This window comes from Lissotriton helveticus, chromosome 3_2 (assembly GCF_964261635.1).
Source record: "Lissotriton helveticus chromosome 3_2, aLisHel1.1, whole genome shotgun sequence".
In the NCBI taxonomy this organism is placed as follows: Eukaryota; Metazoa; Chordata; class Amphibia; order Caudata; family Salamandridae; genus Lissotriton; species Lissotriton helveticus.
Window position 1 is genome coordinate 13760404 of NC_136062.1, and position 18741 is coordinate 13779144.

At 47.1% G+C, this 18741-nt stretch overlaps 1 protein-coding gene across 1 annotated transcript in view; it reads left to right on the forward strand.

The window, feature by feature from the left end:
* FSD2 (fibronectin type III and SPRY domain containing 2) overlaps positions 1-18741 on the forward strand; it is a 490462-nt gene that overhangs the window by 135948 nt on the left and 335773 nt on the right. Inside the window, exon 6 of the mRNA XM_078684747.1 lies at positions 11748-11869. Within this exon, the coding sequence (XP_078540873.1) occupies positions 11748-11869 (122 nt within the window). The remainder of the gene's footprint in view (positions 1-11747; positions 11870-18741) is intronic.

Consider the following 18741-nt stretch of genomic DNA (forward strand, 5'->3'; position numbering starts at 1 on the left):
CTCCTGGTGGCCCCCCGCCCTAGGCAGCGCACCCAAACCAACAGACCACGCACGCAACCTGGGCTTCATCCTCCCTCTCCATGACCAGACAAGTCAACACAGTCTCCTCGTCGTGCTTCAACATCCTGCGCATGCTACGTAAGATCTTCCGGTGGATCCCCACCAAGACAAGGAAGACGGTCACCCAGGCCCTCGTCACCAGCCGTCTGGACTACGGCAACTCCCTCTACGCCGGAACCACCGCCAAACTCCAGAAGAGACTCCAGCGGATCCAGAGGCCTCAGCACGACTCATCCTGGACATCCCCCGTCGCAACCACATCTCCAGACACCTGAGAGACCTGCACTGGCTCCCGGTCAACATGAGAATCACCTTCCGTCTCCTCACCCACGCACACAAAGCCCTACACAACCAAGGCCCAGGATACCTCAACAACCGCCTCAACTTCTACGCTCCCAAACGCCAGCTTCGGTCGACCGGCCACGCCCTCGCCGCCATCCCCCGCATCCGTAGAGCCACCACAGGGGGAAGGTCCTTCTCCTACCTCACCGCCAAGACCTGGAACTCCCTCCCGACCCACCTCCGCCTGACCCAGGACCACCTCGCCTTCAGGAAGCAGCTCAAGACCTGGCTGTTCGAGCAGTAGCAGTCCCCCCCCCCAGCGCCTTGAGATCCCCCGGGTGAGTAGTGCGCTATATAAATGCCCTGATTGATTGATTGATTGATTGATTGATTGATTGATTACCTGCGCCCGCTGGTGATACAGCACACAATCACCGCAACAGTAAGCACACGTCACACATCAATGTGCAGGCAACATCAGAACAACGTGGGACCTTCACTAATGTTGCCTCCAAATACACATCTAGTGTGCATGATCTCTTCATCCTCCGACAGTCCATCAGCAGCCAACGTTACCAGGATGGCACCAAGGGAAATGCACAGCCCCTTTGCAAGTTCCAAATTAACACCCCACTCACCTCAACTCCATAACCATGCGATCCACAACTCTGGCAATGCACACTTCACAAAATCACAAACAACATGCACAACAACATGCCCACCCGCCAGACATGACAGAACAACTTACAATGGTAATCTGGGCAAGCCGTGAACATGAGCCATCAACGGCATGGCACCTCAGCCACACAATAGCCGAATGTGGGGAGAGGTGGCAACCAGGCATGTGTGAAGGATGCAGTAGAACCATGATTGGGAAAGTACACAATGCCAAGAGTGGCAGCGATGTGCTGGACAGACCACAGTAGGGAGAACACACCCATATCCACTGCGACATACACCTCCGGCGTATAGTGTAGTGTACAGTGGACGCTAATAGACAAGTTTTTTCGGAATTTGCGGAAGCTCATGATGTTTGTACAGGATCTGATCTCAAGAGGCTTGGTAGTTCCAGAATTTGGGGCATAGGATGGTGAACCTTGTCCCTCCAGCGCGTTTTAGCCTGATAGATGGTATGGTTAGGAGATGCATATGAGCAGATCGCAGGCTGCTGATAGGAGTATATCTATTGATCATATTGTTGATGAATTTAGTGCTTTTGTTATTCAGGGCTTTAAAGATGATGCATCCTACCTTAAAGGCGCATCTCTGGTTTATTGGAAGCCAATGTAGTTTCTTCAGAAGGGTGGTGATATGTTGGCGCCTGTTTTCTTGGAGGATCAGCCTGGCCGCCTGGTTTTGAATCATTTGAAGGCAGTGGGTGAGGTAGGCTGGAATGCCCAGGTAAAGGGAGTTGGCATAGTCGATGTGGGATATTACCATGGCGAGTACTGCCTGTGTTTTTGCTTCCTGAGAGAGGAACTTGCTAATTTTCCTTATTTTCCTTAATTAAAAGCAGCAGGTAGAGGTCACAGCTCCGATTTGATTTTTCAGTGTGATGGCCCATCTTATGCCAGGCCAGAGTAGGGGTGTAAATAAAAAGCACGTAGCCCTGGACTTGGTCCTCTTCCGGAAAGCCCAACATCTCTGCCAGGGCGGCGCCACCCACCCCGCCACGAGGCCGACGCCGTCCTCGTCAGGGGAGTTGCCTGCGATCCTGTGCCCCTGCCGTACCCCAGCCACACTGCTCACCTGCCAACACCGGCGTGTGTCAAGGAGGGCCCACCACGTGCCAGTGTAAGCTCCAAGCCCAAGGCCCGCGACCCTGCCAGCCTCTCAGACCATCGTTGGTTCCCTGACACTGGCCCAATATCTCGTACAATAGTTATTAACAAGTGATATTCATGTATGTGATGGTTTCTGAATAGCCTTTAATTCTGCAGCCCACGTTTCTGATTCTTTATTTATGTCACCTTTAAATATTTATCAAACATTTATTTCCACGCACAGTGCAATCTGAACAAGGACAGTGCCCTTGCAGCTTGCAAATGCCAAATAATCTGCTTGCAAGCGTCTTTGCCTCACTTCTCGGTTCTGCTTCACCTATGACCCCTTCCTCTATGGTACTTCCTGTAGAGATAGCCTCTAAAGACAGTCCTACTTTGTCAATTGGATTTTACTGCCAGTATTTCTTGATGCAGTGCTAGCGTCCAAATTCTGTAAAGCGCACTTCGACAGCCACTGATTTACCAAACTTTATCTAGCTGCTAACTTACTCACCTCCAGTATTCTTCTTCCACTTTTCATGAATGTATTTGTTCCCAGAGAGTGATTTAGCACCATTTCCTAGATATGGGATCATTCCCACTACCAGTTATTTAGTCATTCAACAGCATACCGTAGTGCTCCAAGATGTAACGTTCCTGTGCAATACACAGGCTAGGTCCTCCAAAGTCAGTGACTGCACAACACTTACCATTATCAGTGACTTTTCGCACAGCCAGGGATTCAACAATATTCTCTACACATGCAAACCCTAACAGACTGCGAGATTAATATCTGTGTGAGGCAGGTCATTTCTAATCTTCCATTCCCAACCAGGCATTCTGATGGTCAATGTGGAAGGACAAAATACGACAGTGAAAGGACGAGTAGCCAAGCTAAACACCTACTCACGGCACCTGAAAAGATAAATGCCTTGGGCAGACTAGAAACCATTCAATCTCAGTGGAGAAAGATTTGCGGACACCACCAGGACCTACTAGTCCTCCAAAGAGAGTCTAAGATGTGCAAGGGACAGCTTTGAAAATATAAATTTAATTACAGAATGTGGACCCAGTCTGCTGCCCACTTCCTTTTGACTACGACTAAACCTTTATTTAGCCTTGCTTTGCTGTGAACCTTGCCCTGCACAGAAGCAACCAGCTAGAACCCGAAGTCCTTATCCCTTAAAAGAGCCTAAGCCTGATCTACCTCTCACTACAAAAGAAGTCTTCACACTGGAGGAGGGAGGGGGGGACCAGTGGGCCTTTAGTGATGTTAGGTGGGGTGCCAGTCTCTGGCCAAGAGATGCCTTATGCTTTGTTTTGAGGTTTAAAAACATGAGCAGCCATACGCCATTTTGCATTGGCTGACACTGGCCCACATTACTCCTCCCTCATTCACATACTCCACGGGCGACCTCTACGGCCCAGTAGGATCCATATGTGAAACTGTGTCCTGGGCCCTGAATGGCAGTGACCCCAAATCAAGGCCAGGGGGCACAGCACCAGACCCCCCGCACCCCGATCCGTGAGGCATAGTTCCATATGGGCATCTTGCGACACGTGGTGTCACTAACCCTGTTCAATGCCAGCCGGTGACACGTGCTACCACAAACCGTGTTCAACGCCAGCCGGCGACACGTGCTGTCACAAACCCTGTTCAATGCCAGCCTGCAACATATGCTGCCACAAACCCTGTTCAACGCCAGCCGGTGACATGTGCTGCCAAAAACCCTATTCAACACCAGCCAGCGACACGTGAATGAGGGATCACGAATGGCAGAGTCCACACCAGTGGTCGCAAGGAGAGGAGTAAGAGGAAGATGCGGCTCAGTCTGGACGAAAGCCTGGTCACAGTCACGGAGGTGACCGAACACGTGGTGCCACTGAACCTGAACTACGCAGGCCGGTGGGACCACCAACCTCTGCCGGCAACACTCGGTGAATGGCCCATGCTGACCACTGCCTCCAGCCTACCCTGCTCTCGGCCTATGCTGCGCTTGAGTAGGTCACAAATTTGGAATTGAACATCGAGTATGCAAAGGCAGATTACATATCATTGCACGCAAGAAGAGGCATAAGAGGATGACGCGTTGCATCTTAGCGGAGAAATAAGGAGCGTGGTTAAGGAGGTGATCCTACACTACCGACAACTGCCCTGGTGTCACTAACTCTGTGCAGTGCAAGCCAACGACACGTGGCTGTGGGCCACTGCTGACCACTGCCACTGCCTTGGGCTTATACTGCGTTCTAGTAGGTCACAGAGTCTTGATTTAGCAATGGCGGAGTTCATATCAGTGTACCAGCATCATCGCCGACTGCATCCCCTCTCAGCCCCGGTGCCACTAAATCTGTTGCCCGACATTCATGGACACTCACTGATTGTACATTGGTAGCCTCTGAGTCTATGGACTAGGGGCTAGTTTTCATCCTCATGTAGCTGATACCGAACTGGTGGTGAAAACGAGTGTTGCTGATTCAATCTGCTGATTATGGATAAAATCAAATTTCTGTGTCATGCCTTGGAGGACACCTTCCACCTTCCACTGTCCAGCGCAACCCTCCGCAACATACACCTCAAACACTGATGGGGACCTGCCCAGGTCGCATGGCCCATCTGACTGCACCGCAAGTCACCGTCCCGTGGCTGGGTGTCTGTGTCGGCCGCAGTGCATCCGGGGCCACTAACTCTGTGGTGATCCGGTCCGGGACCCCTTCTTTTGAGATATTGAATAGCCCCTGAAGCATTGGTCTTTGGGTCATCAATGCCATTTATCTGTGGCCTTGCGCTGTACGCAGCCTCCGGGCCCTAATGTGTCCCACCAGGGCTCACACACCAAAGCGATTCCAGACCGGCTCGGACGTAGCATCACCGCAGGAGGCACATGTCACCGCCGCAAGGACCACCTCCAACCACCATCTGCCAGAGTCAAAACGGTGGTCCTAACAGACTTACGGAGTTGCTCAGACCCGTTGTGGATGCCATCATCAGCCTGATACCCTGCTCAGCACTCCAGGTGCCAATGACTCAGTGCACCGTAGGCCATTGTCCGTTGCTGATTGTGTTAACGTTGATGGGGAAAATGATGCAGTTCTAACACTCAGCACTGCATCAGCATCAGGAATATATCGAAGGGACACACTTAGAGATTTTTTCTTCACATGAGCGCGCTCATCTCTAGTGTCCCAACCCCAGTGCACTGCAACTCACAGACACTTCTGTTTGCATGTTGGCTGTCCTCTGGACTTTCTCCGGCTCACTCCATGTTGCTCAGCAGTTTACTCGGTTATGCATGTGTTTTCTATTTCCATTGCACTGGTGTCCAATGTTCAAGTGGTTGCCAGCACCAGACATTCTTTGCGGAATGGGTTATACTCACCCCACACACATCCAGCACAGGCGTCACTGTACATGTGGCACTGCCATTAAAGGGGTCGGGCGCATGTGCTCGTAGACAGTTCAACATGACATATGCGTGTGTCCCTGTGTTCGTGTTGTATGCATGAGGGCCCTGGGCCCTAGGACATTACATTGTGATGCGTACATCGGATGCAGACATGTCACCGCAGACAGCGGGTTGGAGCTTGGACTTGTAGCTTTGTCGTCACCCACTCATTTCGTAAGGGGAGTGGCCAGGGCCATCATACGCAGAGTCAACATGGGTGTGTGACTGCTATTTGAGCGCCCCTGGGTGTGGTTCTGTACTGTGAATGTGCATCTGCATGTGTCTCTATGGCTGTGTGGGTCTCCTTAGTGGGGTGATAGACACCTACGTATGTGTCCTAGTTTGCATTCCATGGGTTAGGCCCCCACCAACACCTGTTGGGCCACCTCCTTTTGGCATGCTGACACATGGCATTGGCGTGCCAGGTGTGGGTGGGTGAAGTGTCATGAGCCAGCTGTGCTTGCGGGTGCTTCCTGCTGTGTGGTCTGTTGCAGGCTCGGTGTTCTCCACTGAGTATCTTGGCTGGCCGGGTCCTGGTGGGGGTTGCGTGGGATATCCATGGGATGTTGTAGGGCGTTGGTGTTGAAGGTGTGGTGGTCCTCTCCGGCATCACAGTTGTGTTGTATTCTGTGCTCTGCTGAGGGTGTTGTGTGCCCCTCTGCGATGTGAAGGGGAGATGCATGTTGACTTTGTGTTGACATGTATGTTGGCGCATTGTGCTGGTTTGCATGCAGACTGTATGGCAATGTACATTGTGACTCTTAGGGGGTGCTGGATTCTTCTGCGGGACAGTATATATTTGGACTACATGATGGATGTGAGGTCGTACGCTTACCATTTCCATTTCACAGTTTCCAGCTTTTTTAGATGTAGTGGGCATGTTTCTGTGCATGTGCAGAGCCAGTTGTGTCCTCTGTTCTGCAGTGTCGGCTATGTGCATTGTACCTCGTTGTCGTCAATGTGGGTATGCTGTTCTTGCTATGTGTGTGTGCTGCAGTGTGCCATGGGGATCTGGGACATGACCCTAGGTGATTGTGGGTGTGCAGTGTGCTACAGCTCGTTGTGCATGTATGTCATTGTGCAAGCAAAAACGGGCCACTGTAACTTAATCCAGAGGTCCTAGGGGATTTGAGAGGGTATATGGAGTACGTCCTCCCTGCAAATACTTTATAACAAAAAATACTCCAAAGGAGACCTACTAAGAGAACCAATAGTTCAATGTAGGTAGCGTGCATAGGGATAAAGACCTATGTATGGGATGGGATTAAACACTAACTCACTAGGGGTGTGTTTGATATGCTAACCATATCTGTATGTATAGTGGAAGGGGGCAACACTAGTTGTTTTTAGTTACCCTCACACACCCTAGTGGTGTCATGAGTCATCATTGGGTCACCCCGACTCCTACAGGTCGGGGTGGGCTCAACCACAGTGTTGGGAAGCTCTTATGATAGTGAAGGCAAGAGGATATATATATAATACCTCAATCAGACCCCCGGTATCCCTTTATTCATGGGTCTGGTTGGGTTATTAAAAAATAAGTAAAATGGAGTCTTATAAGGATTTTTATGGTCCTATGACCCTAGTGAAGTGCCGACATGTTTCAGTCCTTGTGTGGCCATAAAGGTCCCGGACTTTCTTCAGGGCAAGATTCAATGACCCCCTTATGTGTGGGGATACTAAAGAGAGGGAATTCCCTACTCTATCAATGTAGAGAGGGAAGAGTAGCTTCTCCTCGTGTCTGTGTGGTAATGTTGGTATGAAATGCCAGGCTCCATCTGTGGAAAAATAGTGGCATAAGAAATCTAATCAGATACAGATATTATCCATATTCTGGTGTGAAATCCCGTGCGTGGCACACTGACTTTTCAGTGAACATGCTCGAATAGTGAACACAAGTGCTCTCATTCTATGTCACTCAATCTTCTCTGTAGTGGCATTTTCATTATGTGACACCCAACACTTAGTGTCAAACATCACACACTATTTAGCTCAAATGGTGTGACATTGTGAAGTGAAGTATCAGAACAGTGGTCGCAGTCTCAATTGCAGTAAAGACTCCCATAAAAACACACACACATACATGTGCTACAGTCGTGTATAGCATTCTACAAACATGCATTCATGCATTCCATGCATCTTTTCGTATATCATATTAGCACTTACCCAAATTATGTTGGGCGCAGGCACCTCAGTAAGCGAGATGCTGGGGCATACTCTCTTAATAAAAGAGTATTGGTGATATAAGTATTGGTAGTTGCATAGGTGGGTCTAGCGTTAAAAGGAGCCACCAGCGGGGCTGAATATAGCTCGTTGAGGCCCGCGCTTGTTGGAAAAGGGAATTGCTACTTACTTATTTCGAGGACGCTCCCTACCGAAAACAAACTGTCTCGCCTCCCGGCTTGTGGGTGTTGTTCCAGCCGGAGCGGGTGGAATCACTGATTATTTCCGTGTTGGGCGTCACACGTGTGACGTCACAACCGGAAATGTTCACATCCCGGGCCTGAAAGGATGACGGGAATTGTAGTTTTTATGCCTAATTCTCGTGCCGATTACCGGAAATGCCATGTAAAAGGGGTGTAGTGTATGCTTATACCATCTGCTGATTTATGCAGACATATACGTATATGTAATTGGCACTAACACCTATATATCCAACCTTGATGTCACACTTTTATCCTTTGACTGAGTGGTGATATCGAATAGGTTTCTCTTTATGGCCACACAAGTACTGAAACATGTCGGCACTTCACTAGAGTCATAGGACCATAAAAATCCGTATAAGACTCCATTTTACTTATTTTTTAATAACCCAACCAGACCCATGAATAAAGGGATACCGGGGGTCTGATTGAGGTAATTTATATATATCCTCTTGCCTTCACTATCATAAGAGCTTCCCAACACTGTGGTTGAGCCCACCCCGACCTGTAGGAGTCGGGGTGACCCAATGATGAAGCATGACACCACTAGGGTGTGTGAGGGTAACTAAAATCAACTAGTGTTGCCCCCTTCCACTATACATACAGATATGGTTAGCATATCAAACACACCCCTAGTGAGTTAGTGTTTAATCCCATCCCATACATAGGTCTTTATCCCTATGCACGCTACCTACATTGAACTATTGGTTCTCTTAGTAGGTCTCCTTTGGAGTACTTTTTGTTATAATGTATGTCATTGTGCCCATCTCCCCTCGATCCCCCAATCCCTGTTCGTTGCACTCCCTGTTGATGTTGTGTCAGGTCCTCTGAGCTGTGTCTGTACTCCCTACTCCTTGCATCATCTCCACACTGATGACTGTTGCCTGGGTTTCTTCCAGCTCCTCCTGTGGCGCTGGACTGCTACCCCCAGTCACCATTGCTGCCTTCCTGTTGGCAGCGGGTTTGTGCCTGGTTTAGGTTGTCACCCCATGCCGGCGCCTATTGGCCTCCTCGATTGGCCTCCTCTGCACTCCGACTGCCTTCCAGGTGGTCTGCTAGTGGGTCAGTTGCTGGTAGTGTTCTGTCACCTCTGTGACGCCGGTCTTGTTTTCCTGTGGTCTGCACCCCGTCTTCCTCTCCCTCTTCTCCTTGGCCTTTTTTTTGTTGAAAGTTTTATATATCGCGAACCAGACTCTTGTGAGTATCAGAGCGCTTTACAGGGCAAGTGGAGTAAATATACGATATATTATGATATAGAATAACACAAAATAGGTAAGTTATACATCCGTCTAGATCAAGAGAGGAAGGTGCTTAGCTAGAGCAAAACAACAAAGATAAAGAGAAGGACGAGTATGAACGAAGAGAAGCAGGTAATACAGTGCAATGAGTAGACATAGAGTTCACGTGAATTGAGCCATGAGGATAGCTTTCACTTCTCTTTTGAAGGCGGTAGAGGAAGGGTTAATTCTGGTTTCAGTGGGCAAAGCGTTCCATATCCTCGGAGCCAAACCAGAGAAGGATGGGTTATATGTTTTTTTCTTGGCAAATATTTGAGGTTGTAGTAGCAGAGTCTTGGCACTCCTGGAAGCTCTGCTGCCCGCTGAGCGCACCAATTTCTGGGCTAGGTAGTGTGGGGCGTTGTGGTAGAGGGCCTTGTGAGTCATACAAGCTATTTTTAAATGAATTCTGGCTTCAAACGGTAGCCAGTTGAGGGCTCTCAGGTCTGGGGATATGTGGGCGTTTCTCTTAGAACCTGTGATGAGTCTCGCCGCTGAGTTTATCGAGGCTCTTAGCGGGGCTGTCGATGACCTAGGGAGTCCGCATAAGGTTACTGCTCCATATTCCAGGCGTGGGATAACTAGGGCTTGAACTGCTTGTTTGAGATCGAAGGCGGGCAGATAGGGTTTCAGTTTTCGCAGGGTCTTTAGGTGGAAGTTGGCTCCTTTTGTTGAGATGCTGATGTGTCTCTGCATATTTAGGTTGCTGTCCAGCGTAACCCCTAGAGATTTTGATGAGTCGACTATGAGCAGTTGTCCATTGAGAGCTGTTAGATGCTTCATCCAGTCTATGATAGTGTGAGTTTTGTTAGGGGGAGCGATAACAAGGAATTCAGTTTTGAGGGAGTTGAGTTTCAAGTGGTTTTCGGCCAGCCAAATTTGGGTTTTTTGTAGAGTGGTGTTGAGTGATTTGATGTCTTCCAGAGAGTGGATTTTGATGTATAATTGGTTCAGCAGGTTGAAACAAGCAATGTGACTGTTCAGTTGTATGTTAACGCATTTTTCCAGGAGTTTGGCTAGCATAGGGATGTTAGAGATCGGACGATAGTTATTAAGGTCCAAGGGGTTGGCTGTGGGTTTCTTTAGGATAGGCAAGACCTGCCCCATTTTCAGGGTGTCAGGAATGGATCCTTGAAGAAGGGAAGTGTTAATGATCTTGGTCCAGATGGGTAGAAGGAGAGGAATGAAGTCCTTTATGTAGTTTGCTGGAAGCGGGTCTGTGAAGTGATTGGAGGGTTTCAGCGCATTTAACGTCTTTAGTATGGTGTCTTCACTGTAAGTGTTGAAGTGGGACCACGATGCATTGTTTTTTAGTTTGAATAACGGGAGGACATTAGCTAGGGCCCCGTCTAGGGACTGAGATGGGCTCTCTTTCAAGTCTGAGATGTATATTAGGTCCTTGAGTAGATCAGATTCGATGGATTCTGTCTTAGAGGCGAAGAAGGAGGCAAATTCATCACAGGAGGGATTAGAGAGAGCCTTGCCCGACTCTGTTGTTCCTTGCTGGTGGTCTGGTGGGTTGTGGGGTTGGAGTTGGCCTCTGCGCTGGGTCAGGGTGCATCCATGTTGCTACGTGCTTTGGCTTGTTTCTGGTGTATTTTTTCTGTGTTTTTTATGGTGCATTGGCCCGCCAGACACGTGGGATTTGCAGGCCTGGGGCTGGTTTTCGCTACTTTTTGTACCGCGGTTGGCCTCATCGCATGTTTTTTGGCGTTCGCGTATCGCATTTTTGCAGTGCGGCGTTCATTTTCACACAGACATTTGATGCATTATCTGGTGTCTATCGCATGCTACCGCCGCGTTGTGAATTCCACGCTGACAAAGGGTTATTTTTCCGCAATAAGCTGCGATATTGAAAGTTGTGTTACGGTACTCTTGCGGTAGTTATCACACGTTCTTGTGAATATACCCCTTAGAGTACCAGGCATGAGATAAGCTACACATAATCCTAACCTCTAACAGCAGTCACGGTGGTGAATTTTACCAACAGATCTAGCATAGGAAGGCAGCCACGTCACTGACATCTTAAATTTCTTAAAGCTCTCCTAGCATGGCCAACAGAATGGTTTAGCGCTATGCACAGTAGCACAGTACATAATTTTACTTATACAGGGCCGCAGGTATGGATTTCATAGGAGAGGATGAAGTTCTTAAAGTTGTTAGTCACTTCAGGTGCCACTAGCTCATTCGTGGGGTAAAATAAAGAAACCAGGTGATGGTTTTAGGCATTTTTGATCTAATGAAAACTTTTTAAGAACTGGTGAAAAAATAAGAAAAAGAAAGCTGACACGCAAAATAGTTTTTTGTGCTAAATGGGTAACCTCACAGTTTGCACATAAAAACATTTCAATTCTCTGTAGATATATAAATAAACCGATATACAATTAATTTGCAATTTTGAGCCTGACTGTTGTATAAAATGTTCAATGACTTTGCTGAGTAATTGACAGTGAAACTGGAAATATTTTACATTATGAATAAATATCTGTGTAATTGCAGATTGGAAGAATTCTTGAAAACAGATGTACATTTTCAGACTGATACATATCCTGAATATGAAAACAAAACTATAGATTTCTCAGAAGTCCAACAGTTATTGAACTCCATCAATACACTACCAGGTACTCCTTTCACTATATACTTTAATCGGCCCAGTATGGGAATGTAGTATGTTTAGCTTTTAATGTTTTGCTTGCAAATCACAAAGTTTAAATGTACAGTTTGATGTATTTTTAATGCACTCCACCTATCCACAGCTCAAAGATTTCACTACTGTCATCTGGTTTTTAGAGGTGTGCTCATGCCCATTTAACACCCACAACATGTTTTCTGTTTTTCTGTGAGGCTTTGTCCCACATGTCCCATGTGCCTTATCTTTAGAAAATCAATGCTGTCACCATAGGCTTTGATATTCATACGAGGTTCTTACAGTTTGGCTAAGATGGTAACAGCACTACAATTTAAATGTTAATTAAGTCACACAAGTTATATTGTTTTCCTTAGTGCCACGGTATAAAAACATGCAAGTCTTAGTCTTTCAAAAAGCATTATTTCAGAATTCATTTCTATGAAATCTAACACACGAAAAAAAAACTCTACTTTATCGCTATCAGATTTCTCCTACAATGTTACTGATAATACGACCTATATGAGGGCTTACTCGCTGTATTTATGACGGAGACCAGGAGAACAGGTTTCACCCCAAACCTGCTTTTATATGTAGGACACAGGACTCGTGTGTATGTGAGAGGTCAGCTAAGCTAAAGCCTTGCACTTGTCACCTTTGTTAGTAAACTGTTCCTTCGGCAGTAAAGTTAAGGAATTCGGTTTCAGAGGGTCTTTATTGGAACACTCCAGTTAACAGTCCTCCTGTCTTTTTTTGCTATTCTGTTTATCCCAAGTCAAGGTAAGACTAGTGAGCAGGGGAAAACTGTGTACAATGCATGCCCTAGGAGTTTAATTCACTCTCAGTAATGCCAAATGACTTAGACTAGGAGGAGATATATATCCCACATTTGGGGGCATATGCATCAACATCCCGTTTTGCGGATCTCAAATTGCGAGATTTTGCGAATTGCAGTTTGAGATTCGCAAAACGGGATGTATTAAAAAAACGCTAATGATTAGCGATTTCTTAAACATCGCAAATAATTCTCAGAAACATGATTTGCGATTCCTTCATTGCGAAACTCGCAAATTTTGAAATCGCAAAATCGTGAATCTGCAATACAGATGCAGGATGATGACATCACAACCAGGAAGTGGGAGTGATTTGCTGCACCTGCTTGCCTGAGCCACAGTTAGAGGCAGTTTGGAGAGTGTGAGGAGGAAGCACAGACGAGAAATAACCCCAATGGAGTCCCAGAAGCAACATGAGGGCAAGGAGGGTGAGAAGAGGAAGAGAAAGCACAAATTCTCTGACAAGGAGCAGGAGGTGCTCATGGAGGAGATGGTTTGCAGCCATGAGCTTCTCTTTGGGAAAAAGGCACTGAGAGTCCCTGATTCAAGGAAAAGAAAGATTTGGCTGGACATTCAAGAGAAAGTCAATGCTTTGGGTGTGACTCATCGCACTGTTGAAGAACTGCACAAGAGGTGGTACGACATGCGGTAAAAGTCGAAGGAGAGGGTGGCCACCTGACTGAAGGAGTCAAACAAGACCGGGGGAGGATCATCCACAGCAGCAGAGCCAACACCCCATGAGGAGCTTGTGGAGACTACCCTCCTGCCTGAGAGCGTCAGTGGTGTGGCTGACAACGACAGCTCCAACCTTGCATCCAGCAGCCAAGGTAAGATGCATGCCAAATATATCTGCACACATCCCCATTCCATGCACACTGTCTAGAATGCACAAAATAGAAACAACACATGTCACTCCGGTCCACTTCTTACAGCACACCCACCAATGCATCATGGGAGTTGTAGTAGGATGTAGGATAGTGTGTCCATGACACATAGGAAATCAAATGCAACATGTGAGTCTGTGATAAGGGAATAAGACTGTATCAGAAGTTAGCCTACACAAAATGTAGAAACTTTATTGAGTGCAAAATGCAGAAAATTACAGAAACTTATGGATCCCCTTTTACATCCACAGCACAATCCAGGCCACTTGATGACAGTGCAGAGGGAGATGACTTTGCAATTCGTAAGGACCAGGCTGATGATGGGGATTCCAGTGAAGAGTCAGAGCACACAACCATCATGCGCAGGAAGCGCACACATGTGCCCCCACTGCCTCCATTGGAGGATGACTTAGAGGCCACAGGGGAGGCGAGTGAGCACAGAAAGGCAAGGCAGGGTGTGTCACACATCCGTAGGCAGGAAACCCCACAAATCAGTGTGCCAACAATGGAAACAAGCAGGCCAAGACCCAGGAGCAGCACTGCCACCCATGAGGAGCATACAGTTTTTGCAGGTCTGGAAAACAGCATGCTGCAGGTACAGCGCCTGCAACAGAAATCATTGCGCTCCATTAATAGGCAGCTGAGCACACTCAACAGGAATCAACGCTACCTGGGCAGGGCATCATGGCCATGGCAGGTGCCATACATGACCTCTGTGACTCCCTGAAGCAAAACCAAGATGCCAGGGACAGGGCTGCCCAATGTGCCAACGCACGGATACATAACTACACAAAGGCGGTGAACCGCCTGTGCACCACCACCAGCAACTTGACCCATCGCAGCATTACCATGCAGGTGGAAATGTCACACTGCTGCCAGGACATTGCAAGAGGGCTAGAACAGGTCACAAGTGCAGTGGAGCAAATGCAGACCGCTAACTCATGTGGCAACACACTCATGGTCTCTGGGGAGAGTGAGGAGACGTCAAGTAGTAGCAACACACCTACATTGCCTGAAGCAAGAAGGCGCAGTGGCAGACAGGGTGCAGTACCTAGGCACCCAACGGAGGGCCCTCAGCCTGGAGACCGACCAGCACCAATCCGTCACCGGAGGAGGTGAACTGTACAGTGATACATTTGTGTCAATGGGTGATGCAACCCAGCAATAAAGATTGAACACTTTCTTGGGAAGTACCTGCACTGTGTGCATAAAGTGCTGGGTACAGCAACAGTGAACCTTTTTGAAGTGTGAATAAACACATCACATATTTCACACATCATTTTGGCTCATTGTCATCATTCCTCACCTAGAAGTAGTTTTGTGTGATCTCAGTCCGTATCTGTCGTCTGGCAGCTGCCCCAACTCCTGCTGCTGCCCTGCCAGGGGGAGGTGGGCAATCGGCATCCGATGTGTCTGTAGAGGTCACATCAATTGTGGTGCCTTTCCTCGTAGCCATGTTATGGAGCATTGCGCTGCTTGCCACGATTTTACAGTATGTCTCAGGGCTCTATTGCAGTGCTCCACCACTTTTATGCAGGCACTGGAACCGGCTCATTAGGAGTCCAAACGTACGCTCTATGACGCAGTGTGTAGATCTGTGTGCCCTGTTGTATCTCCTCTCCCTTGCATTGGCTGGATCCAGGTACGGGGTCAGGATGAAGTCCTGCACTGCATATGTCACCTGCAGGGATAGAAACAATAGGTAAGTCAATTAACCCCCCTCAGGAAATGTAGTGGATGGATGGATGTGGGCCATGCATTTATCTAGCAGGTATCCCTCTCCAAACTCTCCAGCACTCAGACGTCTGTGTATCCCACTATGTCTAAAGATGAAAGAGTTGTGTGCACTGCCAGGGTATTTTGGTACAATGTCATTGATTGTATACTTAGCATTGCACACAATCTGTACATTCAGGGAATGGTAGCATTAACGGTTTCTGTAGACATATTCAGTTGCTGCTGGGGGTGTGATGGCCACATGGGTTCCATCAATGCAGCCAATGACGTGGGGGAAACGTGCAATCTGGTAGAAGTCAAGTCTGGTTTGCTGTAACGCCTGTTGGGTGCTGGGGAAGTATATGTTTATGTGATAGCCTCTGTAGCATTGCATCTAGAAAGCCATGGAAAAAGCGCAACAGGGCAATCTGTGATACCCCGCCAACCTCTGCTATGACCCCTTGAAAATTCCCTGAGGCCTGGAGGTGCAGTGAGCACAGCACCTGCACATGGGTGGGAATTGTTTGGGTCCTGCGTGTTGGGTGTTCGAAATAGGGGTTCAGCTCCTCAATCAGGTCCAAGATGGTCTGTGGGTGCAGCCTGTACTTGTCATGGATCTCCTCTTTAGTCTGCTGGAGCAGAGTGATGCGCAGCCTGAAGATACGTTACTGTCTCATTCTCCTCTGTGCAAGAGCCCGAATATGCAGACTCCTGGCTATCACATATAGTGCTGCCATTGTGGAAGGTTCAGTTACATTGTGGGCTGGTTTAAGTACCTTGCACCTGGTTACCACCTGCATGCACTTGGTGGTAATTGTGATTTCTTAATTTGAAAATTTAAGAAAATCGCAATTTGCGATTTTTTTCATACATTTGCTTGCGATTTCTTAACTTACGATTTCCTTTTTGCGGTTTTCGCAAACTGAGAAATTGCAAATTAGGAATTCGCAAGGATATTCGCAGATTTTTATTTTCGCAAGATAAGAAATCGCTATTTTTGCGATTTCTAATTTTGCGGTGCAATTGTGTCTCATACATCTCAATTTGTGATTTTTTTTTATTGCAAACGCTGTTTTTTGCGATTTGCAGCGTTTGAGACTAAAAATGTGTTTCATACTTATGCCCCTTGGTTCCTATGAGGCTTTTGGGAACATCCAAAGTCCCAATTTTCATGTTATAATAAATTATAATTTGATAGGAAAGCAGAGTTTGGATTGTTTCATCAGGGCTATCAAAGGCTTTGTGGCTCCTGCTCTGGAGTGTTGGCAGAAATCAATTCAACATTCTTCTATGGCTCTAAGAATTAGCCTTCACCTGTCATCATTGAAATAAACTCAGGAGAAGTCTGGCTATCTTGCAGGGCAGCAACACCTCCTGATTGCCAAATCATTGGCCCAAGAAAAGTTACCCATTCCTGCAGCTCGTGAGGGCCTCAAGTGGTTAGTGTTTATACTTCATCTCCTTTTGGCTCCACTTAGCTTTTGCACGATGAGACATCCTTGAGATGGAGCGCAATACATTCAGTGTAGATCCTCTCTTATGTCTGAATTGAGGGATAACCTACACAAATTGGAGGTTGTACTTTGTCCAGATGCGCATGCAGTTTTATCTTTAGAAAAGAGAGGTGTTCCTACATTTTGAACAAAACTTACCAAGAAATCCTAAGCAAAGGTGGGAGACATGCAGCATCTTGGGAGCACCAGCGGTATACAGTGAGTTGGCATACGGATCAGCCCAAACCATCCAGTATCAAGAGTTTGAGATCTATGACTGTCCAAAAAGAAGAAAAAACACAAAATTAAAAGAACAATATTGGGGAATTTTTCACGTTGTGGATCATGTGCTTGACTGGCATAGCAGTATGAAGCGAATAAAGAAGCGGTGTGAAGAACAGGTTTTGCTTGTAGAACAAGAACTTGGATGCAGGGTGTGCAAAGAGAAGTTTGGGGTGGTGGAGCAGGGGCATGAGGGAGCAGCGGTGTCCTTAACCACTTGCATGCTAATGACAAGGTGAACTCGTCATGAGGCACACTGAATCTGTGCTCATGACAAGGTCAACTCGTCATGTATAATGGGAAACATAAATCTCCAGCACGGGAGGGGAAAACCCCTTAGCAGCCAAGTGGTTAAGCAGCAGTAGACTGATAAAACATAGGCACAATACAGCAGATAGCTGGAGAGTGTTGGAGCAAAACAGTACCCCCAAAATTTAGACAATCCAGAATTTACCTTAGTCGATTCTACCAATGTCTACTGAACCGGACACAGTGTTAAACTTCAGTTTTATGAGGCAATATGTCCTCGCACTAAGGCACCACCCAAAACTTCAATTAGCAGAGTAATACAGTTCATTAAATAATGGGGTCCACCTAATTAACTGAGTTCCAGATCAATGAAAAGCTAAAGGCTTGTGTCACAAAGATTCAAAAAAGCGGTATAGAGACACTGCCAGGAAGGCTCTAAGATGCAAAATTTTACAGGGTATGTACAAATTAAAAAACATTCTAAATCGCGATGGGCAACAAAATTATAGAAAACCCGTCTGCCAGGATCCTTGAGAATGGGGTACTATCAGATGCTTTTCCCATCAGGAGGCGAATCAGTCAGGTATACCCGCTCTCCCCTCTCCTGTTTACTCACGCGATAGAGCCTTTGGCCTGTATCATATGTGAGGATGAGCAGATACAGGGGTGGCGCTGGCAAGGTTCCCATGAAGACTGGAATGCCTTGAATGCGGACGATGTTCTGCTCTTTCTGGATGATCTGACCCAGTTGGGACCAAGATGCCTTCAGATACTTTAATCTTTTGGGGAAGTGTCTGGTTTGCATCTTAACCCGGCTAAATCCAACCTGGTACCCCTCCACGCATTGTGGGAGTGTGTAGACTGGCAAACGAGCATTCCCTTACGGAGACTTTCCTTTGAATACCTTGGCCTGAGGGTGGCACTGATCCCGGAGCTGACTTGGACCTGCAATGTCAGCCCGCTACTCAAGCGTAAAAAGGAAGGTTTTATCTGTTCCTAGACTAATCAGGGAAGACTCCATGATTGTACTGAAATGTCTAACATGTTCGCAGTGTCGATCTGTTTGTTGGCTATAAAATCCAAGAAACTTGGTTATCAAAAATCATAGGAAAATCGGGCAGCTTCCAGAGCAGCATAGGAAAGCTCAGGAAAATCGTTGGCTCATTCCGAAATCAAGAGGTTCTTATACACATTTTTTGCATAGTAAATTAGAGAAACTGCCAGATCATCATGGTGTGAGCAAAAGTATAATATCTGTAGCCAATCAGAACACAAGAATAATGCACGTCATTACCTGAACACTTAAAAAACATTCAGTTTCTACAAAACGTATTTAACACCTGTATGTTAATGTCCTCCAGATGTGTTTGAACTAATATGATTCCCTGAACAATAACACATGTCAGTGTG